The sequence below is a fragment of the Gossypium hirsutum genome, chromosome D01, assembly GCF_007990345.1.
Source record: "Gossypium hirsutum isolate 1008001.06 chromosome D01, Gossypium_hirsutum_v2.1, whole genome shotgun sequence".
Classification (NCBI taxonomy): domain Eukaryota; kingdom Viridiplantae; phylum Streptophyta; class Magnoliopsida; order Malvales; family Malvaceae; genus Gossypium; species Gossypium hirsutum.
The window spans coordinates 972370-996913 of NC_053437.1; the positions used below are offsets into that span (position 1 = coordinate 972370).

Genomic DNA, 24544 nt, shown 5'->3' on the forward strand with positions numbered 1-24544 from the left:
TGTCAATTTTAAAAACCACTACGGTTAGTCACTCATTTTATAAGTTTTTATAGTTAAGTGATAACAAAAAATACTAATAATTAGATGATTATTTTATAACTTTTAATAATTAGGTGATAAAAAAATTACTTTAAAAAAAATAGAGGAGTATGTCATTGTGTTCCTAAATTAACAAAGTGTGATTAAAAAAAATCAATTAAATTGTATAACTATAGGGTAAATTTGAGATTAAAATATTCAATCCAAATAAATAATGTTAAGCTTGAATGCAAATTTATAAAAATTAATAAAAGAAAAATCAAATTCAATTAAAATACGATTTAAACCAAACCTAAAAATTCACATTTCCATTTAACTCGGTTATCCGGTCTTGAATTTCGATTACACGTAATGAACCCTAAAATCCACATGGAATTAACCCAATAAAAAAAATCCCTAATTGATTCGCTTATATTATGATTTTCTTCCAACATTTCAATAGCTGAAAGCCTTGGTTTTGAAGCAGATAAGAGCAAAAAAAGCTTTTTCAAGCTCTTTTCCTTTTCCCTTCTAAAGGTAGAAATACATTGTTTCTTTTCTGGGTTTTCTTTTAAATGTTTGATTTCGAAATATTGACTTTATTTTGAATAAATATGCGACCTTTTTTTTGTTAAATCTAATTAGGGTTTTTTGATTAAAGCAGGGGGAGAAAGTTGGAAACAAAGAGCCTAAGCTTATAATTTGATGGACACGGGAGGGAATTCATTACCGTCGGGACCCGACGGCGTGAAGAGGAAAGTGTCGTATTTTTACGATCCGGAGGTCGGCAATTACTATTACGGCCAAGGTCATCCTATGAAACCTCATAGAATCCGAATGACGCATGCCCTTTTAGCACACTATGGATTGCTTCAAAATATGCAAGTTTACAAGCCATTACCTGCTCGAGAAAGAGACCTTTGCCGTTTCCATGCCGATGATTATGTGAATTTTCTTCGCAGTATAACGCCGGAAACACAGCAAGATCAGCTCCGGCAGCTTAAGCGGTTTAATGTCGGTGAGGATTGTCCGGTTTTTGATGGCCTTTTCTCGTTTTGTCAAACGTATGCAGGTGGATCTGTTGGTGGTGCTGTTAAATTAAACCATAATATTTGTGATATTGCGATTAATTGGGCTGGTGGCTTGCATCATGCGAAGAAATGTGAAGCTTCTGGGTTTTGTTATGTTAATGATATTGTTCTTGCTATATTGGAACTTCTTAAGCAGCATCAGGTATGTGTTTTTAATACTTTAGTTCTTCATTAGCTTTGTTTGGAACTTTAAGAAATAGTTAAGATATTGCGAGCTAGTGCTAGCACTTTGGTTGGGGATAGATGCATCCAAAGTCCATGGAGGTGGTAGTGGTTTTCAAGATTATACATCCATAGGGAAGTGGGGTGGGTGGTGGAGCAGAGCATGCTAACTATCAGTGGTGATGGGTTTTGCAACATCTGCCCCCCACCCCGCACCATTGCCATCTCTACCCATTCCTCCATTGAAGGATCAGGCAGAAGGTAGAAAAGCTGAAAACAAAGCCACTTATCCGATTTTTCTAGCTTTCTTTTAGAACTTTCTTCTTCATCTTTGAGAGGCGACTGTGTCTTTGTCCCACCCTGGGAAAACAATAAGAAATAGATAAGCCATTGCGCACTAGTGCTAGCACTTGTTGACAACCGGGAACCCTCGAAGAATGATAAACAGTTGCTATAGTAGGCATGAAATAATAAACATATACATATTAATTGACCCGGATGAATTGTTTAAGTTTTCAATTCATACATTTCATCCTAGATTGTCAAGATTTATGTTTTTGCACCGGTAATAACTTGATGTTGTATAGTTTGTTATCAATAATACTTTTCCTTCTCTTTGTTGCAGCGTGTTCTATATGTTGATATCGATATCCACCATGGAGACGGTGTGGAGGAGGCATTTTATACAAGTGACAGGGTCATGACTGTTTCTTTTCATAAATTTGGCGATTATTTCCCTGGCACGGGGGATATACGTGATATTGGATATTCAAAAGGGAAATACTATTCCCTTAATGTTCCTTTGGATGATGGGATCGATGACGAGAGTTACCATTTCTTGTTTAAGCCAATTATTGGTAAAGTTATGGAAGTTTTTAAGCCTGGTGCAGTTGTCCTTCAATGTGGTGCTGACTCCTTATCTGGAGATCGGTTGGGGTGTTTCAATCTTTCGATCAAGGGTCATGCTGAATGTGTTAAATTTATGAGATCTTTCAATGTTCCATTGTTACTATTAGGTGGTGGTGGTTATACCATTCGGAATGTTGCTCGTTGTTGGTGCTATGAGGTAACTTATCTTTCACAATTTCATCGAATTAATAATATATACTAATTGGTTTAAGCAATTCGGTTTGCTATTGTAATCTAATGTTAATATATATAAAGGTGGGTAAAAGTATCATGGAGACCCTTGAATTAGGAGTTGGATTGCATTTTAACCCTCTACTAAAAAAAGGAAGAATTGATCTCTACGTGTTAGATCAAAGAGCAAATTGGTTTTTTTATTGAAATCTTCATTTTTACGGTTAAAAACCGGTCCCTGTACGCTAGCATGTACGCTAGCATAAGGTACACGTGGGACACCACTGTAAGTGTCTGGTTATTTCGTTAGCCACAGCCCGCATCAGTTTTTAACAGTTAAATTCTTAACAAAATGGAGTGGATTGCTCTTTGATCTAACATAAAGAGACTAATTTACCCATTTTTTGAGTAAATGGGATAAAATGTAATCTGACTCCTAATACTGAGGCTTCCATGGTGTTTTTACTGGTAAATGTGAGTTTTAAGGTAGTAAACATTTTCATTGAAGATATACGGCAGTTGTGTTTAATTTATCGAATAATAGTTGTCCTTTTCGTTTCTCGAGTAACCTACACACTTCAGAAGAACTTTTATTGTTTTTGTGCAACTAAATGCTCCTCTTTACTCAAAAAATCATTATTACATTTTATTCCATTTACTCATCAGCACTTCAAGTTGGTTCTTTTTCGATTTTGACTGTATTATGGTTGTGATCTTAAACTTAAGAGGAACTATTTGTAATAATGATTTCTCAATGTAAGCAGACTGGAGTTGCACTCGGAACGGAAGTTGACGATCAGCTGCCTCAACATGAATATTATGAATATTTCGGTCCGGATTATACACTTCATGTTGCCCCTAGTAACATGGAAAACAAGAACACACGCCAATTACTTGAAGAAATACGTAATAATCTACTCGACAATCTCTCAAAGCTTCAGCATGCACCAAGTGTCCAATTTCAAGAAAGACCACCTGACACTGAGCTTCCCGAGGTGTGTTCCACAGCTTTTTTATGTTATTTCTTATCATGTTTTAGTAGCTTCCTTTTGCATCTGGTATCTATCGGGGAAATATATCATGTTTCCCGCTCTCAGTTTTCAATCTTCTCCATATTTGGCATTTCACATTTTAATTGTATTGTTGGAGCAGAAGTCATTTTTTTGCCTCTTTTCTGCCCCTCTAATGCAACTGGGTGGTAGTTTACATTGATACATTTCTTCTTATGTTACTTGGGCCCGGGTACGAATGTCAGATTCGGATATATTCAATTGTGTCCAAGTTTTAACATGTATTTGGAGGATCTTTTAAACATCATATCTTTATACCCATGTCCGGACAAGCATCGAACACAAGTACATAAAGATAAGTGAAGAGTTAGAGTAACATAGCATTTCATACATTTACTAGAAGTTACATGTATATCTATTGATTATATTCAGGCCGATGAAGATCAAGATGATGCAGATGAAAGATGGGACCCGGATTCAGACATGGAGGTTGATGAGAAGCGGTATTTTTCTCTCTTCTTTTTAAAAACTTTTTTGGATTTACACCCGAACCTGTTTTTGATTGCATTTTATTTTCATCTTTCCCATTCATTATGTAGGCCAATCCCTAGCAGAGTAAAGAGAGAAGCAATTGAACCCGAGAGAAAAGATTCGGTATGCTTTATGCTATAAATGTTAGATTTTTTCCGCGATTGCGAGACTTAATGGATTTACATCACAATTCTTTTTTTTTTTGAAATGCTGGTTTCAATGGAACTTTTTTCATTCTGGCTTTATATTCTCTCAGGAGGCTCCGAAAGGCACTGCGGAGCAAGCTAGAGGTTTCGACAACATGGCAACAAATGAGACCCTAAGTACAAAGGTGATATAAACACACTTGCATTTGTATTGTATATATAAATTATAACACGACCTGATTCCGATAATGGTATTGGAACACTTAAAATGCCATGTTAATGTTTTCTTTTTCCTTTTCTATTTTTGCAGTCTGTAGATGTCAGGCCTATGGCTATCGATGAACCAACTGTGAAAGTTGAGCAAGAAACATCGAACAAAGCATCTGATCCAATATACCCGAAGTCTTAAATGGAAACCTTTCAAATAGGTACTGGATGTAACTTGCAGGTATTAGCAACACTGTAACATTATGGCCCCCCCTTTGTTTGTTGTTCAGTGTAATCTGTAGAAGCCATGAAAAACCTAGCTTTCCTTTTAAGTTTTTATTTGAAGGTAATCCTGTATTTTATTTGATACTATATTTAATATTTGCAACAAATTTATATGAACATGCTATTAGAATCTGCTCCATTTATATATAAGTTCTGTTATTTTATATTTTAGGGATAAATCAAATTTATACATGAATTTTGGTTCAATGTGTAATTTGATACATGAACTTTGATTTTGTACAATTATACACATGAAATTTGAATTGTGGTTCGTATTTACACATAAATGTCTGATTTTAATTCGATTATACACGTTTAAAGAAATAATTACGTATATTTATTTTCATATAGGATTAATATAATTTTTTGTGTATGTAATATGTCAACATAAAATTATGTTAATTTGATAATTTTGTTAATCATTTCATGTATGAAATCACAAAAAATTAAAATTCATGTATAGTTTTGATATTTATTTTTCTATTTAAAAATTAATTTAATTTTAAACATGTACATATTGCCCTATAAGTTTTGTTGATTCCAATATACTTAGCAAATTATTTGCTTTACTTGAATTCAAACTCGAGCTGTTTAATTATGTTTAATTAGATAATTATTTAATCGAATTTAAACTAATATTTCACTAAACACAATTAACTTAAAATATTATTAAAAAATTAAGATTAAATTGACATGTATGTTGTTTAAGATTAGTAATGCCAATTTTGAAAGATACAGCCATTAACTGGCAAAAAATATAATTGAATAATCATTTTGTAACTTTTCATAATCGAGTGACGAAAAAATTTACTGATACTTAAAGTAACCATTTTGTAACTCACTGCAGGCAATCCTAAAATTAACTTTTTAAGAAAATTGAACAATTGTCTTTAATTCTCCTTCCATATTCAAAATAAATCAAGCAAAAACTTCTCAATAGAAAGCTCAACATTCTTTTATGTCTAGGTTTTCAACAGATTAAAACATAAAACCCAAACATATGCATTCCCATCTCTGATACATACTATTTATCCTTATATAATACATCTGATAGAAAACAAAAATAGATATTAGTCATTGAAGGCATTAAGATACAACTGGATGTGCAAACATATTTTGTGTTCTAACACAAGATCGGTATACTCACCGAGCAGTGCATACAAAGCGACAGAAAAACTATGCAGCAATCCAGCAGGAAAGTGTCGACCTAATTAGCCTTTCGTCTTCATTTTTCGGTCATTGCAGATTTGCAGTTGAATCAGCTTAGCAGTTAAATGTACAAGGTAAAGCAGGACTTACAAAGTAGTGGTCGGTGCTTAATAAGGCATTTCAGTGCCTAAACTTGAAGGATTTAATCCGTAAAAGCACAGAATAAACTTAGTGAACGCATCCAATGTGTTGATTACAGTCATGATACTTCTTGAAGTGCTAGATTCAATTCCTGGGCAGATTTTGCAACTGATCCCCCTCTTCTATGGAGAAAAACAAAAGAAAACGAAAAGAATAAATAAAAAAAGATCTCTAGAGCAAGCATATGGCAAAGTACCGTGGAGGCACCTATACTAGGTGTGAAATTGCTTTTTGCCCCCTTTACTCCAAAAAGGGGCAAATTCATCTTTGTATATTAGATTAAAGAGCAAATTAATTTTCTGTTAAAAATTTTATCCATTAATACTGTTAAAAACTGGCATGGCTAACAGAATAACTAAACAATGACACGTGGCATGCCACATGAACCTCATGCAGACATACAGGGACCAATTTTTGACAGAAAAAATGGATGAATTTTTTAACAAAATAATCAATTTAGATTAAAGAGCAAACTAATATTTTCTGTTAAAAATTTTATCTATTTATACTGTTAAAAACTGACATGACTAACAGAATAACTTAACAATGACACGTGGCGTGCCACATGTACCTCATGCAGACGTTCAAGGACCAATTTTTAACAGCAAAAATGGATTTAAAAAACATGGACTAATTTGCCCTTTTTTTTTTAGTAGAGGGGGTTAAATGCAATTTGGCTCCTAGTACAAGGGCCTCCATGATACTTTTACCCATACAGTTAAACCTATGGTGTTTATGCAGGTTTTATAAACGCCATACTCACCTAGTAAGAGTGGGAAGACATTGCTTTACTTTTTCTAGTTCTATATAGCAGAGGTTGCAACGCTCAAACCTAGGAGCAGCACGAAATCTCGGTTAATACCCAAATAACTGAATATTTGAACACTAAATTTACAGTTTAGAAGCAAGTGGTCTGACCTTTGCTCTGCCTCAATGTCTACACCGGCAGGCGCCAAAGCTGATAATGTTGAATATATCATTGAACCAAATATCCGGACCAGCTTAAGCAGCATGTCAAGACAGATGCTCAAATGCCTATACAAAGGTCACATTTAAATATCGAAACTTCATCCAGATACCAGTAGTTACGATAATTTTAACTGCCTATTAAGTATTGAAGCTTAAAGCCACAGAGAAATACTGAAAACAATTGATGTTTCCAGAACAAATGGAAAATATAAAACCTGAGGTCAAGTGACTATAAAGTTGAATAAAAAATGCAAGATTATGACACTGTTCCGACCTGTCCATGTCACTTCCAAGGAGACCCGATAGAAGTGGCAGAAGAGAAGTGCAAATTTCCAATGTTACAATGTCTATTTTTTCAGTAACAATGCTCATCACATCAGCAAGCACCTGCAATTTCCATCATCAAAAGAAAAAGTGGCTCATCAATATATTCTGATTTACATAAAAGTTAGAACTTTGAAAATGAATGGATGTATTAATAAACATAAACTGCATACACCATGATCAGACATCTTTTCCATTGCACTGATTGCCCCCTTTACGTCATTCCTTTCCCATAGTCGATGAACAACCTATATAACCAGCAATATTCTATGAAAACTTCAACACTGTAGATATCTTACTATGAAGTGACCAACTAAAGCATCCAAAAAATCCGTTAATATGACTTCAAGTTTTTCTATAATCACCTGTAACTTAGCTAAACGAGACTGCATGGAACCAATGAATTGATCATGCTGCTCCATTACATCTGCAACAGCATCCTCATCAGTGGCCGAAGGCATTTCTTTTTCCACAGAAGAAGAGTATCGTCTTCTTTGTTTATACTTCAAAAGTTAACATGTATGCATCATTAGTATTGACAGGGATTTTGAGAATATGGAGAAATAGGAAAGAAAGTGAATACAGACTTAGATATGCTTTTACCACGTCGAAAGAAGGCATGTTTGCCACAGATGCATTCCGTGCAGAGGCACACAAAGTAGGTCCATCAAAATTAGATCTCCTCCTTTTCTCCAAATTTAGGATTACTGAACGTGTTCTTCCTGAATAATTGACTAAAGATGTTGAGTGATAAGTTCACAGAATTGTGCATAACAACAAGCTATCAACTGATATACCTCCTTTTTGGCTTTCTAAAGGATACGCATCTCTATGTGATTTTTGCACTTGAGCATCATCTGAAACAAAGGATTAAAGTCAAGCAAGAATGGTTGATCATTTCAACTTGAAAATGCAATAAAAGCCTACTCAAGCTAGACCAAAACTGAAAACCAAACAAATCCAGAATACATGAACTACGACAACATGCCCACAAGCAGAATTTAGCAGAAACTGAAGTTCAAATCAGTTGTTCTTTTCAATCACAATTCATAACCACGGATAATGCTATACATTAACATTCCTCAGGTTCAAATATGTTATCCAAAGGGTATAACGACCTAAAGAGAGATAAAGATACACATAAGAATATAACCCAGCCTTAAAATGCATAGAAATATAGTCAATTTCGAGACCAGAAGAACTAATTTAGAACTACAATTCTTTTGTTAACATAGATCCAATGTTCATGTGTGTATGCATGTGTGAGAGAGAGAGAGATACAGAGACTCTTAGAAGGTGAATTTCTTTAAGTTCTAAAGCAACTTCTAGGCTTAGCCATTTGGTTTAACTCATGTTCAAATTAAATACCAAAGAGACTATATTTTTCAATATTCCCAAACATGTCATTTTCTTTATACAACCAAAAACTAGAGAAGTTATTATTAGAACTTTAGAAGGTTCTCATCATTGTTCTCTCCATCTCACTCTTATGTAGTTCCTGTTAAGTCTCAAGAAAAATCTAGTTGTTACCACAAGCACTGTCCTTTACTAAAAGCATTTCAATATAAACATTTTCAGTCATAAACAAATTCAAGGACTAATGATGAAATTGGAGGTTAAGCAAACATATTATACAAAATATAAAATTCAGGGAAAAAAAAAGCAGCAGCTAAAATATGGAAGCAGAATGTTAAGTTACGAGTTTTAAAAATATACAATTTTCATCCCGGTAGCTTGAAGGCAATTCGACCACCGAGTTTGGTTCAGTCCTGACAGAGCCAATGCACCTATCTTCCCTCACATTCATTTCTGCAGCAGACATTCCGTTAATTGGACCTTTAACAGAAGGAAGAGTACTCCTGTCTGAACCACTGCTGAATTCAACCCTAGAACCTGCATTCTCAAGCGGAGCAGAGATAGCTGGCCAGTCCAAGTCTTCCCTGCTATTTTGAAACTTCCGAAAACTAGACGTCTTTGACTGCAAAGAAAATGGCATTGTTCTTCCAACAATACCAAGTTCTTTTCTCGAATCAGCTCCCTGCTCCAAAGTTCTCCCAACTATTCCAGCTTCTTTTCTTGATTCAGCAGCCGACTGACTTGATTCCAAACTTCTTCCAGTAATTCCAACTTCTCTTCTAGATTCAGTGACTTGCTCCAAACTTCTCTCAGATATTCCAACTTCTTTTCTTAATTCAGCAGCCTGCTCCGACCTCATATCATTTCTAGGAACAAGCACAGGTACAACATCAGACTTGCTAAAAGTGGGAACAGTGACAGCTGAATTAGCCCTTGTAGAACTCCTCCTTGGAACTGTTACCGACCTCTGTTGAGCTGTCTTTCGAGCAGCGTTTAAATTGACCCGGTGAGGGGTACCAGGTGCATTTCCTGTGGCTTTAACCATTACGTAAAAAGCAAAATCAGGTAGATAAACAGGTAATGGTTGCACCCCCTCCCATCAGCACTTCCAGATATTTCATAACTTTTTGAAGACTCAAAATAAGTAGAAGAGAACAGTGAAGCATATCTCCTATCCATCAATCCACTTTTGCCTTCTACTTTTGTTGTTTTATTGGTCAAAAAGTTGAGAAGTTCAGACTGATGGATTTGACTTGTCTCTCCTAAGACCTTTTGGACTAATAGCAAGAAAGAGAAAGTCTAGTAGAAATGCAAACAACGAAAAACTAGGATAAAATATAACGTACTTTTTGACTCCTTCGCAGGATCTGAGTTTTGTGAAATGGACAACCTTCCAAGGGATTTTGTTTCCTTCACTAAAGGATCAGGATTTTGTGAAACAGGTAATCTTCCCATACTAGCTTTTGTGTTATTCTCATTCAATACAGAGAGGTTTCCACCTGAATGAGATTTAGGTTCAGAATGACCATTTACACGTTTAGCATTACCAACTGCATATGGTTCTATGCGCTGTGCCAGTGATCAAAATTCAATATTAAAATGTTAACACAATGACTGCCATTAAAGAAAGATGGACCAATTAAATATTTTGAAGTGTAGAAAGTTGAGCAATACCGAGATGTCTACAACCCATACTCCTACACAGCTTTGATTATATGAGCAGCCAAGAAGCTTTCCTTCATGAACATTAAGATCTGACAATCTAGACCATCCCACATCCACACCATCATAACATCTTATCGGTTCCCAAGAGAAAACCTAAAAGTTGGAAAAGAAAAATGAAGTGCAAACCGGACTAAGCATAAAGCATTCCCTGGTAAATATTGTAGACTAATGAAAGTTGAATTGATAAAAGACTTCACCTTCAGATTTTCATGCAATCCACAGAGTACAGTTCTTCCATCAGGATTGAAGGTCAAGCAACGGACACCTGCAGTCTAAAGTAGAAAAGAAAGCTTCATGCATACACTTCTCCATAAAACAAGATAAAAGATCCTAGATCTAAACATATGTAGAAGATCTTCTGATCTCAACATTAATCTCTAACTCTAGTAAGAGAATTAATAACAGCACCAAAGAAAATGAAAGTACCTCAGGCCCAGCTGAACCAATAAGCTCAAAGGTTTCAAGATCCCAAAACTTAACAGTCCGATCAGCTGAACCTGTGAAGCCAAGAGTATGTATGAAGAAAATCAGAACACACAAGAAGGATTTACAACCTCCTTGGACATCATAACAGATCTTACACTAAGAATTAAGTTTTAGACAACATAGAATAACATCTCAAGTCAATGAGGAATATGCAGTAGCTATTCTAATAGAAGGTAATAACCAACCTGTAGCCAGCAAAAACTCATGTGGATGGAAATCTAAGCACTGAATTTGACCTTCATGATCCTTGAATTGATGCAACAATTTTCCAGCAGTCAAATCCCACACCTGTTGATACACAGGACATGGAAAAGATCATTCTAACATGTGTATTTAAATCTGTTTACATGGTAAAAATGTTTTATCAAATGGTACTGACAGTAAACAACCTACATGCCAATCTGACAATTATACCATTTAAAACAATGAAATAGCCTGCAGAAATCAAACCCAAATAGCGGTAAACCAACAACACATCTATGGGTCCATGCAAAGTCATTTAACGGTTTTAACAGTAAACAAGGGAGCTTATGACAGCCAGGTTTTTAAAGTTGGTTGACTCAGTGAATCAAAAACAATTTGAGATGAAACAAGGTTATTGGTTTATCCAACACCCTCAACTTCGCATAGCCTGACTCTGGACTCCACAATCTCAATTCCAATTCCAGAGAAACAAGAGTAATAGCAACAAGACAGACCACCAAAAGAAATGAAACCCTTCCGTTGTTCATTCACCCTACCATAACCACAGAAAGAAAAAGGAACACAGAAGAGTAACAAATGTCTACAAACAAAGGATCATGTTAGTACAAAATAATTTATATGATGAACCAAAGTATGGCAACTCCAACCTTCACAATGTTGTCCTCACCACCGGATACAACCCATCGACCATCTGGTGTGAACCTGATTGCATTGACTCCTCGAGTATGACCCTTGTAAGTGTGGATGCACCCTTTCTTTCTGATATCCCATATCTTTAGATTTGTATCAAGAGAGCCAGATGCAAAAAACTCGCCAAAGGGGTGGAAGTCCACAGAAATGCAATTGGATCTATGACCAGTCAGAGTCCGAACAACTAGAAAAGTATCAGATTGCAAAACAGAAAATCAATATAAAATAGTTAAGGCCAACATTTAACATGCAGCAACATGTATATTTGAAGGAAAAACAAAAGTCTACAGAATTGGAAAAACATACTTTTTGCCTCCTCCAAATCCCATAGCTTAATGGTACCACTTGCAGCACCTGCAGCTACCAAAACTTCCGAGGAATCAAAGGTCACTGAATCTATCCCACTTGTGTGTCCTGATAAATTCTGGTAGATGATTCAAACACAACAACAATGGAACAAGAATTCATCGATCTCCAAAATGAAATTTTATCAAAGGTAGAATAGTTTAGCCCTTTTCTCGATAATTGACAGTAATTTAATCCTATTGTTTGCTGCATCCTACATTCGTTTTCCCCCTTAGTAGCTAGTGAGCATATAACAAACTGAAGCATACCAATGACAGGGAAAACACTACTAAGATCACTGCAAAAAGGGTATTTGAAACAAATTTAATAATAAGCATTGAGCAAATGTTAAGAGAGAGAACTGACCAGTATGGCATTCGGTTTACTGATAGCCCAAAGATTAACCTTGTGATCTTCCCCTCCAGTCACAAGAACCCTCGACGATTTTCTTCCAATCTTTAGGCAATTCACACTTGAAGAATGTGCCACAAATTCTTCTATTTATTACATTTGTTAAGGACACCATAAGAAAAAAAGAACACAAGAAAACTACAAATGCATATAAAACTAAAGAGATCCAAGAGCAAGTAAATCAATTGGAAACAATTTTTAATTAATAAAAAACCTTTAAAAAAAAGGATACGTAGCTTGTAAGCGCGTTTGGTACTCATGGCAGGAACGAACTATATGATAAAACCCTAACAATGGCTATAGCAAACATTCAAATGAAAAAAATAATAAAAATAAAATGAACGTTGCCGTAGATCTCATCCTCATTTCATTTCATTAATTCAACCATTTTTCCACCACTGCAAAATCGACAGTTTTCACTGTTAGATCGGAAGCAACATTAAGTAAAGCATCTACATATACAAAAACTTAAACAAAAAGAAAGGAGCAAATGACATTTTACCAGAAACCAAACACTTACATGAAATACAACAGTTTTGAGAGATTGCTTCAGTGTTTAATCTTCCTTTCTTGGGTTTCCTCCAAAATTTGTGTGTGTTTTTTTTATATATATACCAGAAGAAAAAGAAGAGAAGTAGTTGTAAAATGCAAGAAATGTACACACAAAAAAAAATCGATTTTGAAATTATGAATAAGTAAGAAGAATTTGATTTTTTTTCTTGTTTGATTTTTCAAACCCAGTTTTTCTCTTAACAAATTTTTCTTAATAAAAAACCCAAATCTTTAACCTAAAAACCAAACTCCAACAAACAAGATTTTTCCAGATATATAAAATCACTAAAATGATTAAGAAAAATAAAGAAAGAAGGAAGCGAAGGGGCCGCTTTCAGGTTTCACTGCCGTTGCTCCTTTTTAATTTTTAATTCTATTTAACTGATTAATAGGGTTAATGTTACCATACGTCCCCGATTTATTTCTTAAATTTTAAATTAATCCCTAAATTTCAAAATATTCTTGTTCCTTATGCTGGCTTAATTGGCAATTTAGGCATTAAATGCGATTTCAAATCTGACCTAAAATATATTTAAAATACGTTAATCAATTTGTAAATATGTGTTAAAATACTTTAATTGAACTGTAAACATATGTATACTTATTCTATAGATAGTTTAGACATGACGGCAGACACGAGTTTGGCCCCATTCGTTAAGTGGTAAAATATCCATTTAGCCCCTCTCATAATATAAATCATTCGAATTAAATTCTTTAACTTTTGAATGAATGAAAATTTTGTATTTTAGCCTTCAAAAAATTATTAATGTAATTTAAGCATTTTAACACAAAATTTTATAATTTTATCTCATCCCCCTCCAAATAAAATTTTTGGCTTTGCCAGTGTGTGCCAATAAAATTTAGAAAGGCGATTTCTTTATTCTTCTTTTTAACATGTTAAATCCAAGTTCTGTATGCAATAATCACACACGTATTTACAAATTGTTCCATGTATTTTGAATATGTTTATGTCAATTTTGAGTGAATATTTAATGCCCAAACTAACGGCTAGACTAATGAAATGACTTAATTGATACAATATAAATATTTTTAGGATTCAATTAAAATATTTTGAAATCTTTGGACCAATTTAAAACCTAAGTCATAGTTTGAGGATGTATAGTATATTATTCCTAATTAATAAGGTTTCTTCGGAATGTTAATTGTATTTTTTGCTTAAATTAACTAAAAAGGGAGTGAGAAGTAAAAAAGGAGGGAAATTAAGAAAATTTAAAATGGAAAGTAAAATAAAAACTTACAAGAAAAACCTCTCTTTTTTTAGTTTGCTAGAATTTGATAAAAAATTAATTAAATTTGCTAATTCAATACTTGACATATAAGTAATTAGCAAAAATCAACAATATAATAATTAAAATTATATTAAATTTTGATCTGGTGTAATTATACACGTGAAACTTTGATTGTAGGTCAAATGTATACAGAAAAAACTTTAAATTTTCAATTTATTTTAATGCAAAAAACTTAAATCCAACCCATTTCAACTAAGAAACTCTCTCAACATTATTTTCCGGTTTATTTTAATTGACTAAATCAAATAAAATCTAATTAAAAATAAAGAAATTATATATTTTATTTGTATTAATATACCTAATCCAATTATCACACCTAACCTTATTCGATTTTCATACACAAAAACAAAATCCCAACAGACATAATCGTTAATATATCAATTAATTTCATTTCAATTATTTCAAGTTTCATATAAATTTATTTTTTAAAATTAAAATAAAATCGAATTGACCCAATTTATCTGATAATAACCATAACTATTTTCAAAAGTAAAATTACAAGATTTTTTTTAATTTTTTTTACTGACTTAAAAAAAGAAAATAATTTATAAATGGGTCAAAAAGAAAAGGTTTCACTTATACATCAAATTGAATGCTTTTGAAATTTTAAGAAGTTTAATTTGTCGTTTTATAAAGCTAATGCAAAAATTTATAATGTAATTAATTATAACATATATTATTATTAATTAATTAAACTATTAAAAAAACTATATAAAGCTATATAAATTCATTAAAAAAAACTTGGACTGAATTGCTATATGTAAATTTGTACAATTGATAACTTTATAAATAATATAAATATTTTTTTTTTATTTTTCATTGCATGTCATTAATGCAATAAAATTTTTATTTTATCATATTATTCACTTAAATTTGAAAAATAATTAATTTTTGAAAATTTTCAACAGTCCTTACGTGATTTTAAATTTTATTTTTTTTTGGCTTAAGTTAAATAAGAGTTAATTTAATTTTTTACCCCTAAATTTAGTAATTAAGTCTATTTTAGTATCTTTATTTTTTTTCCATACAAGAATATTAATTATTAAGAATTTTATTAAATTATATATTTTAATTATAATATATTTAATAATAATTATGTTAATTTAAATTTTATAGTATCATATATTATGATTTGAGTAAATTCATATAAGAATATTGATTATTAAGAATTTTATTAAATTATATATTTTAATTATAATATATTTAATAATTATTATGTTTAAATATGATTAAATTATTTATTATTGATAATAATAATCTTATTAAATTTTAAATAACAATAACAATAATCATTTACCAAAACAAATTTATGCTAAGGGTATTCTAGTCATTTTAATTTTTTCCATTATGCTATTGCACCTCTATTCCATTCAACCAAACACAAGATTACTATTACGCCTCTATTTCATTACATTCAACCAAACAATTGATTTGCTATTACACCTCTAATCCATTACACCTCTATTCCATTACGCCTCTAATCCAATACAGCGAACCAAACATGCCCTTAAACTTGAAATATATAAAAAATATTAAAGCATGGTGACATGGCATAATATTATAGTGTCACACCACTAAATTTTTCGTGAAAATTAAATTTACCAGACTAAATAAACATAATTTTAAATGAGATTTAGTTATCAAGTTTTATAATAAAAATTATACCCATTTTTAAATAAAAATTACATTTCGACCCTCTAAAAAATTAATTAACCAAATAAAACTATTTAACATTTTTTTTAGCTTTGCTATTCCAAAAAAAATCTTTATAATTTTATTTTGACGGTGACAGAATTTATGATTTCGTCTCATCCAAATAAATTGAGAAAATCATAACGTAAGTATAATTAAATAAATGTTCATAACTTTAATTATATAGACAATAAATATTTTCAAATGCAATAAAATTTGTGAGGTTATTCGATATTTTCCAAATTATTTTCAAGAATTCATTGGATCTCACAAATATTCTTTTAAGACATATAAAAAATATTTAATCTTTTTAATTAAAAGATTACACGTATGGGAATTATCATTGTAAACAAACCAAAAACCAACTCTTTTGTATCATTATTTTTGTGAACAGTCACATTGCTGCATGTGCAAAAATCCCCTGATGTTTTTTTTTTCATAATAATTTTTTATCTGTCATTCTACCATTCATTTAAATTTTCATATTTTTAAATATTAAAATTTTTTTTCTCAAATCACCTCAAAATAGATGAAAAAATTAATACTTTTTGACATTTTATGCCGCTAATATACACGTGGATTGTTACGTGGATGAAACGTTAACATTTAATTATTTTTAAAATTTAAAAATAAAAAAAATTATAAAAACTATATTTGAAAATTAAAAATCATTCAAAATATTTAAAATTTATATAAAATATATTTTTTATATTTTCTAAATTTAAAAAAAAAATCAATTAAATGATGATGTGCTATCTACATGGCAATTCACATGTATGCCATATCAGCAAAATTAACAAACGTTAATTTTTTATTCATCCGTTTTAAGGTGATTTGACAAAAAATATAAGTTCAAATGTTAAATGAGACGAAAATTTAAATTGAAGACTAAAATGACTTTTTCGTAAAGTTTGAGGATAAAAAAGGTCATTATGCATTTCTTTTTCTATTATTATTTCTCATGAAAATTTTATATAAAATACATAAAAATTAAATAAAGTTTTATTTTAAATGGTAAAAAATAAGACATTAAAGATCATGATATTTTAGTTTCAACTCTAGTATTTTTCTAGATTTTTTTATATAATGCCTAGAACTGCGTATAATATCTTTTCAATTTGTAAATAAGAGTAAAAGCAAGCTTGGACTTGCGTCGTCTTACATTGACAACAATATCGATGTCAATCAAGCTAAATAACTTTTTCAAAATAATATTTATTACTTTATAAAAATAATGGCTTTTTTTGGCAATTTCATAACTGGGCTAAACATTTAAAAGTATAGTATAAATATAGACATAAAATTATAGATTAAACTAAAAATTCTATCAAACGCGTATGCGTTTGAAAATTATGTATTTAGAATATAGGGGTGTAAATATCATGCCATATGCAAAATTTTTATTTGATTTAAAAAAAAGATTAAAATATCATTGAATAACATATTTTATTTTAATTACAAAGTGACATTTTCGTAATTTCCTTAATCGAGTTGGTGACTAATTGACTTGTGACACTAATTCAATTAAGGATTTAAATAATAATATAGATATACAATTAATGGAAATAATAAAGTGTGCATAGTAAAATTAAAATAAAGTTTCGATTTCGTGATAAATTTAAGGTTTTACCGATATAATTAGAGTTGTTCAAATCTTTTCACATACATATTTTTTATTATTTTTTAAAAAAATATTAAAAAACTTCAAATAATATAATTTATTTTAAATATAAAAATTATATTATTATAATTTTTATAATGGAATTGATATTCAATTTAGGGCTAGTTGGCAATGCTTTTGAAAAGTGACGTGAAAAAGTGCTTTCGAAAAGTGACGTGGAAAAGTGCTTTTGAAAAATTTGGTTAAAAATTTGAGTGTTTATCATTACTCTCAAAAAGTACTTTTGAGAAATAAAATGTCTATTTTAGACATGTTATTATCAAGTAATAAATATACATTTAAATAATATTTAAATTAGTTAATATTATTATATTTTAGTAAAAATATAAAAAAATTATTATAACTTGTTGTTAATATTTTAATAAATGAAATATAAAATTTTAATATTTTAAGCAATAAATATTAATTATTTATAAAATTTAATTAAAATATATAAACTATATTTTAAATATTTAAATATAACCATTAAATATTTGTAATTAGTATTTTAAAAAATAATTAAACACTAAAAGTACTTTTGGGAGAAGAAAAGCTAAAAATTTTAGCTTCTACTTTTCAAAAAGCAGTTCTAAAAAACTAAAAATTTCAGCCAAAAACAACTTATTTAGCACGCTTTTCTTTCAAAAATATTTTAGAAACTAAAAGTATTTTTTAAGTACTACAGAATAGACCCTTAATCAAATATTTATTGCAAAGAACTAAAAGCGCATTTACAGCCAAAAAAAAAACCAGAAAACGTCGATCCCTTTATCCAAGGGATCCTCCACCGACATAAGTCGTCGAGCCAGGAGCAAAAAGGCAGTGAAGAGACGCTTGAGACCAGATAAACCGGGGTAGCAAAAACAAAGAAAATGCCGAGCAGCGGCGATCGAGGTAGCCAGCAGCGGAGCTTCCTCCACCCAATACCTATCCTCCAGAGGGGACATACCATCATCAGCCACCGCATGCGCAGCCCTATTAAATGAAAATTGACATGTATATCAGTTATAAATTATATTTAAATATCAATTATATTATACATCTATATCAGTTATTTCTATTAAATGAAATTTGACATGTTAATACATGCATGCTTTGCATATTTATGTATTCATTTTCGTGTGTTCTGTAATTATGGAAAGCTGAAAAAACTCCATTAGATGCTACTTCCCTACAATGCAAATGCATGTGCAAAACATAAAATATGAATTGTATGTCTTAAGCAATCTCATTCAAATGATTTAACAACATTATGGTCCATTCTTTCATGATCTGCTTTAAAAGCACATCAATGGCGGTCGGTCTCATTTTCTCCCTCCGTGCACTATCACTTTCACTCAAATCTCAAAATCCTAGGATAAATTTAAAATATCCAGGATTTTAATATTTTGATTTGAATCAAGGATGAGTAAAAAGTTGATTTAATTAATGGTTTTTGGTTGAGTCAATTATGATGGTTAATACAAATGGTTAAACTTAAATAATAAGTTATGTGAATGAGTTTTCAATTATAATTTTGAAATATTTCATACTCTAAATGTATGTTTAAGGGCAATGTTTTCATAATTTGGCAGTGGTTGTCTAGTCAAGTTATCGGTTTGTCAGTCTAATCAGATCGATTAAAAATTAAAAAAAAAATTGTTCAATAGTCGATTCAATCAGATTATTAGTCGGTTCAATAGATCTGTAGCAATTCTCAATCCAGTTGATTAAATTCTATTCTTTGGACTAATAACCCAGTTAGAGCTTCCAATCAGATTCAAACATCGTTGTTTAGAGTCGAAAGATTTGTTATATTGGAATAGAGCATGCAATATTAAGAATATACGAACGAGATTAACATTAGTTACAAAATGAACATTGAACTATTCGAAAGTTTTGATTTGAGTCATTAGGCTGTTATGTTTTTTTTTTTAAGTTAGACTAATGAGTTTCAAGTGACAAATTGATGATCAATATGGTGGATCAATACTCATCGACAAGTAAAAAAACATAGATTAGATTTCAGTCAATATGACGATTAGTGTCGGAAATCAGATAAGAAAGTTATTTAGATTTTAGTTAATAAATTTGTGATATTTAAAGTTGTTTAATGAAAAAAAGATAAACTGAACTATAAAAGAGAAGAGGAATGAGAGCGTTCTATTGGTGCAAGTGGTGCAAATTTAAAAAATCATACAATAACAATTTTAATAGTCTAATAACTTAAATCAAAACTTTCAAATATTTTAATAAACATTTAGTAATATTCTAAAATAAAATGAATAAAATATAAACTTAATAGTAACATTAGACAAAGTTTACCCAATAAATACGAACATAATCACAATGCATACAATGCAAGAATTGGGAGAACAAACTACAAAAGAATAAAAAGCGCTGTCGTTTAAGCCCCACATCTTTATGCTTTGTCGCCATCTTCCTTAAAATTAAGGGTAAACTACATAGATAGTCATCCAACTATTTAAAAATTTCATTTTAGGTATCTAAAATAAAAAGTTTGCAATTTAAATACTCACATTACATAGTTAATCATTTTGGTCACTCCCGTTAAAATTACAAATGCCAAACTAACATGGTAGTAAAAAATTTTGGTATAATAACAAATTTAGCCTTCAAAATTTACATATTATATAAATTTAGTCATAATTTTTAAAAAACTAACCCTCAAAATTTACAAACAATCTCAATTTGATCCTAATTCTAAAAATTCAAAGGGATATATAAAAACACATAAATATAATAAATTTAAATATTATTGTTATATATTTTTGAAAATATTTGTGCATTTTTATATATCACTTTGAATTTTCTAGAATTAGGATCAAATTGAAATTATTTGTAAATTTTGAGGGTTAATTTTTAAAATTATGACTAAATTGATATAATATGTAAATTTATTGTTATACCAAATTTTTAACTATCATGTCAACTCCCTGGTTGTGATTTTAACAAGAGTGATCAAAATGACCGAACTATGTAACTTGGATGCTTAAATTACAAATTTTTTATTTTAGTGCTTCAAATAAAAAATTTTGATAGTTGGGTGACGTGCAGTTTACCCTAAAATTAAAACAAGAAATAAAAATTAACGCCTAGATCTGTTTTGCATTTGGCTCCATTGATTTAACGGTGAAAAAAAAACCGGACAAAAAAGAAGAAGAAGAAGAAGAGCGGCCATTGAAATTTTCTTCGTCAAGCTGCTTTTCTCCTCTGGTTAAAACCCCAGGTACAGGGAGAAGAGCGTGAAATTTACTTATTTTTTCTATTCATATTATTATTAAAAAAATTTCGCCAACACTCAAAAGTGAAAGAATTCGAGCTTTCCGAGGAGAAGGAATCGATGGATTTAGATCAATGGATATCAAAGGTTAAAGAAGGGCAGCATCTCTTGGAAGACGAGCTCCAGCTTCTTTGTGAATACGTATGTCTTCTTCTTATCCTTTCCTCTTTCTCTACTTTCCTTTTTTGGGCCTTTCAGCTACTAGGGTTTTACAATTGAGTAAAGTATGGTTTCTATTGTTTCTTTGGTGATTGGGTAATTAAGAGATTCGAAAATTGGTGTTTGTTTTGTTAAACTGAAGTTGAGCATTTGTAATGAATGAAGAACTACAAAGAAAAAGAAAAAGGAAGTGAAGTTCGTGTCTGTACTTGAATATCATGGCATCTGTGTTTTTTTTTTTAATTTAAATTATAGTATCTCTAAGTAATGTTTCTAATGAATATTCACTGCGCTTTTCTTAATAAAAAGAAAGCTTCCCGAAACTGCGATTGCTTGCATTTCCTGGGTTTTTGTTTGATTGAAGAATCATACACATAATGTTTACAGTTATATTAGCTACTTGTTTAGTTTCTTTGTTCTGCATTTTAGTAGAGTGCTTTGGTCGCTGATATATATTATCAACTCGCAGTTTTATTCACTATGAAGGTTTACTCTCTTTGTGATTTCATTATTATGTAAAACATTACAGATAAAAGAAATCCTCATAGAGGAGTCGAATGTGCAACCTATCAACAGTCCAGTTACTGTTTGCGGTGATATCCATGGCCAGTTTCATGATCTAATGAAACTTTTTCGGACTGGAGGTCATGTACCAGAGACAAATTACATTTTTATGGTATAGTTTATGTCTATTGCCGTTATTTTTATAACTTTTTTTTTTTGTGAAATTCCATGTGATGGTGTCTATGATAGATTAGTGATTTCAATTAATGAATGCTAAACTTTCCTATTCCCTTGGACAGGGAGATTTTGTTGATCGAGGTTATAATAGTCTTGAAGTTTTCACTATTCTTTTGCTTCTTAAGGCAAGGTATGCCCTCTTGGTACATACTTAAGCATCTCTATAACATTGCTTGGGGTTTATCTACTGATTTTCAACCTTGTACTTGGGTACATTATTTTTCTGCTTGTGACTTGTTCCTGGTTTACTGTCTGATTCCTAGCTGAAATTGCAGACCTCCTATGTACAATGTGTCCCCAGGTTAAGGTGTATTGGTCATCAACAATCATCATACACAGTTTCAAATTGTAGTTTTGTTTAGGAAGAAAAACCAACGCTAATATATTATTTATTTTAAAATTAGCCAAATTGCAACTTTTTCTTGCTTCAGATAAAAATACCCTGTTGAAGCTATCATGTTGTTTTGGCAGCAAGATAGCAGGATATATTGTATTTGTTGTCATTCTTTCATTTTTTTTTTGGCTGTATATTGCTTGAAATAAGAGGTAACTTTGCTTCTCTTTATGTGCTCTGAATCACAGATACCCAGCGAATATCACTCTCTTGCGTGGGAATCATGAAAGCAGACAGCTTACTCAGGTGTGCTTTTAAATAACAAAATGGAATATGCTTGTAAAAGGGCTTATAGAATTTTACGCGTTAGTGAAAATCTAAGGTTAAGCTTTACGAGTAGCACACTATCTGTGAGGATCTGAGGATCTGGAAGTTATATATGCAACCGTACTAGTTTGATTTTTAGTGTTGTTGAATAGTGCTGCAAAGCTGGAATTTTTTAGAAAAGCATCTGAAATACTGAGGACTGCCATTTTTTCGGTGTGTATACGTCTTTACCAGGTTTATGGTTTCTATGATGAATGCCAAAGGAAGTATGGAAATGCTAATGCATGGCGGTATTGTACAGATGTTTTTGACTATCTTACACTTTCAGCAATTATAGATGGGACTGTAAGCATTCTCTCTAAACTTCCTAAAACTAAGCACCTTATTAGCTCACATTTTTTATAGTTCTATGATTTTCTATTTTGTAGGTACTTTGTGTACATGGTGGCCTTTCTCCTGATGTTAGAACTATTGATCAGGTATGTTTCATATTTTGAAGTTTAGTGTAGTTTTTCTTGTAGCAAGCATGAATAATCATGTGATAATCTGGTCTGAGACATCTTGAGTAATCTAATAAAAGCAAGGCGTGTATGTTGACCTTTTCCTATATTTGAGTGGAGGACAACATTATGGTCAATTGAAGATAAATAAATTTTTAAGAAATAACGGGGAAGGTTTTAGTTCCTTTTGTCTGTTAAAGAGGGTGCATTACGGTATTGAAAAAAAAGAAAAGAAAAAGAAAGAGGGTGCATTACAGCATTGGACTTTACCGAATTTGTAATCATCTAGTCTGAGTAGTATCTTTCTATTCAGTTTAGTTAATATTATTAACCATCCTCTCCAAATCTTATTAAATAAAGTGTATGTACTTGATCACTCAGCTGCTTTTTTTTTTTTGGTTTGTTCTGCTTAAGGGATAATTGACACTTTAGTCACTTCTATCTGGTGGTGTTCTATTTCACTAGTATGGTACCAGTTTTTCCGAGTGCAGTGATTGTTGGTTTGCTTCATTATTTCATTAGATGGTGTTGATGCACTTTTCTTTCCCCTCCTTTTATGCCAGATTAGGGTAATTGACCGGAACTGTGAAATCCCTCATGAAGGTCCATTCTGTGATCTCATGTGGAGTGATCCAGAAGATATTGAAACATGGGCGGTCAGTCCACGTGGAGCCGGTTGGCTATTTGGGTCCAGGGTCACATCCGAGGTAACCAATCTTATCTCAGTTTACTGTCATGTTGTCATGCTGCAATAATAATTTTAACTTTTTCCATCCATTGCAGTTCAACCACATAAACAATCTTGATCTTGTCTGTCGAGCTCACCAACTCGTGCAAGAAGGTCTTAAGTATATGTTTCAAGATAAAGGCCTAGTAACTGTGAGGCACTCTACTTTCCATTATCATCGTTTTTGCTTAATGGTACCAAGAGATTAATAGAATTTCTTGAATACTGGTTTCTTACAGGTGTGGTCCGCACCGAATTATTGCTACCGGTGTGGGAACGTAGCTTCTATATTGAGCTTCAACGAGAATATGGTGAGAATTCTTGAACCTTCTTATTTTTCCTCTTTGCTTTACAAGTGTGTTCAAATGACCTTGTCATACTGGTGTTTATAATCTTCAGGAGAGAGAAGTGAAGTTCTTCACTGAAACAGAAGAAAATAACCAGATGAGAGGGCCGAGGTCTGGAGTCCCATATTTCTTGTAGAGCTACATACTGCAGTACTTGTAAAATTATCCCTAACATCAGGTTGCCAAAGGGAGGTGTAACAAGAAAGCCTCAATACGATGTTTGCATGTCCAGGTAAATTTCTGTCTAATCCTTGTCTGACATGGCTGCAACATGGCTTTGTCTTTAAATCTTTGTCTTTGTCCCCGTACAATCGATATTAATGTATGCTAATCGATGTTTAGTTACTAACTTAAAGAGTCTGTTTTTGAATTCATGAGGTGTATTTGTTTCATTATGTATACTGCATTTGATCTAGTTCTAAAATATCATCATTTGTTTTCCTTGTGTTCTTTTTGACTAAAATGATATTGGATTTTACTCAAATCCTGATATTCCTTAGGTTGATAGCAATGGTTCCAATT

The 24544-nt window shown here is 31.5% G+C and overlaps 3 protein-coding genes across 6 annotated transcripts; 2 read left to right on the forward strand and 1 right to left on the reverse strand.

The window, feature by feature from the left end:
• The first annotated feature begins 322 nt into the window (after positions 1–322).
• On the forward strand, positions 323–4662 carry LOC107928880 (histone deacetylase 19). 2 transcript variants are annotated; one of them, XM_016860154.2, is made up of 8 exons: positions 323–555; positions 683–1251; positions 1897–2337; positions 3116–3346; positions 3794–3864; positions 3961–4015; positions 4149–4223; positions 4349–4662. In XM_016860154.2, exons 2-8 carry the CDS (start codon positions 724–726, stop codon positions 4445–4447), a joined length of 1500 nt encoding a protein of 499 aa, XP_016715643.1. In that variant the 5' UTR covers positions 323–555; positions 683–723; the 3' UTR covers positions 4448–4662. The 2 variants fall into 2 exon arrangements, with proteins under 2 accessions (XP_016715643.1, XP_016715645.1); XM_016860156.2 differs by having other exon boundaries at positions 385–555; positions 680–1251.
• Positions 4663–5460: 798 nt separating this feature from the next.
• On the reverse strand, positions 5461–13294 carry LOC107928933 (katanin p80 WD40 repeat-containing subunit B1 homolog KTN80.4). 3 transcript variants are annotated; one of them, XM_041086640.1, is made up of 20 exons: positions 12911–13287; positions 12623–12788; positions 12346–12476; positions 11941–12058; positions 11592–11818; positions 10926–11028; positions 10681–10751; positions 10452–10526; positions 10204–10347; positions 9876–10098; positions 9495–9564; positions 8890–9395; positions 7971–8030; positions 7777–7895; positions 7539–7676; positions 7347–7421; positions 7124–7236; positions 6799–6915; positions 6644–6712; positions 5461–6002 (listed from the first exon to the last, which is right to left on the reverse strand). In XM_041086640.1, exons 2-20 carry the CDS (start codon positions 12648–12650, stop codon positions 5939–5941), a joined length of 2451 nt encoding a protein of 816 aa, XP_040942574.1. In that variant the 5' UTR covers positions 12651–12788; positions 12911–13287; the 3' UTR covers positions 5461–5938. The 3 variants fall into 3 exon arrangements, with proteins under 3 accessions (XP_040942574.1, XP_016715730.2, XP_016715729.2); XM_016860241.2 differs by having other exon boundaries at positions 5461–5999; positions 8890–9564; positions 12911–13294; XM_016860240.2 differs by having other exon boundaries at positions 8890–9564; positions 12911–13293.
• Positions 13295–20702: 7408 nt separating this feature from the next.
• On the forward strand, positions 20703–24462 carry LOC107928977 (phytochrome-associated serine/threonine-protein phosphatase). Its single transcript, XM_016860295.2, has 10 exons — positions 20703–21028; positions 21576–21722; positions 21850–21917; positions 22370–22427; positions 22683–22793; positions 22877–22927; positions 23512–23655; positions 23732–23827; positions 23915–23986; positions 24075–24462. Exons 1-10 carry the CDS (start codon positions 20948–20950, stop codon positions 24156–24158), a joined length of 912 nt encoding a protein of 303 aa, XP_016715784.2. The 5' UTR covers positions 20703–20947; the 3' UTR covers positions 24159–24462.
• Positions 24463–24544: the final 82 nt, after the last annotated feature.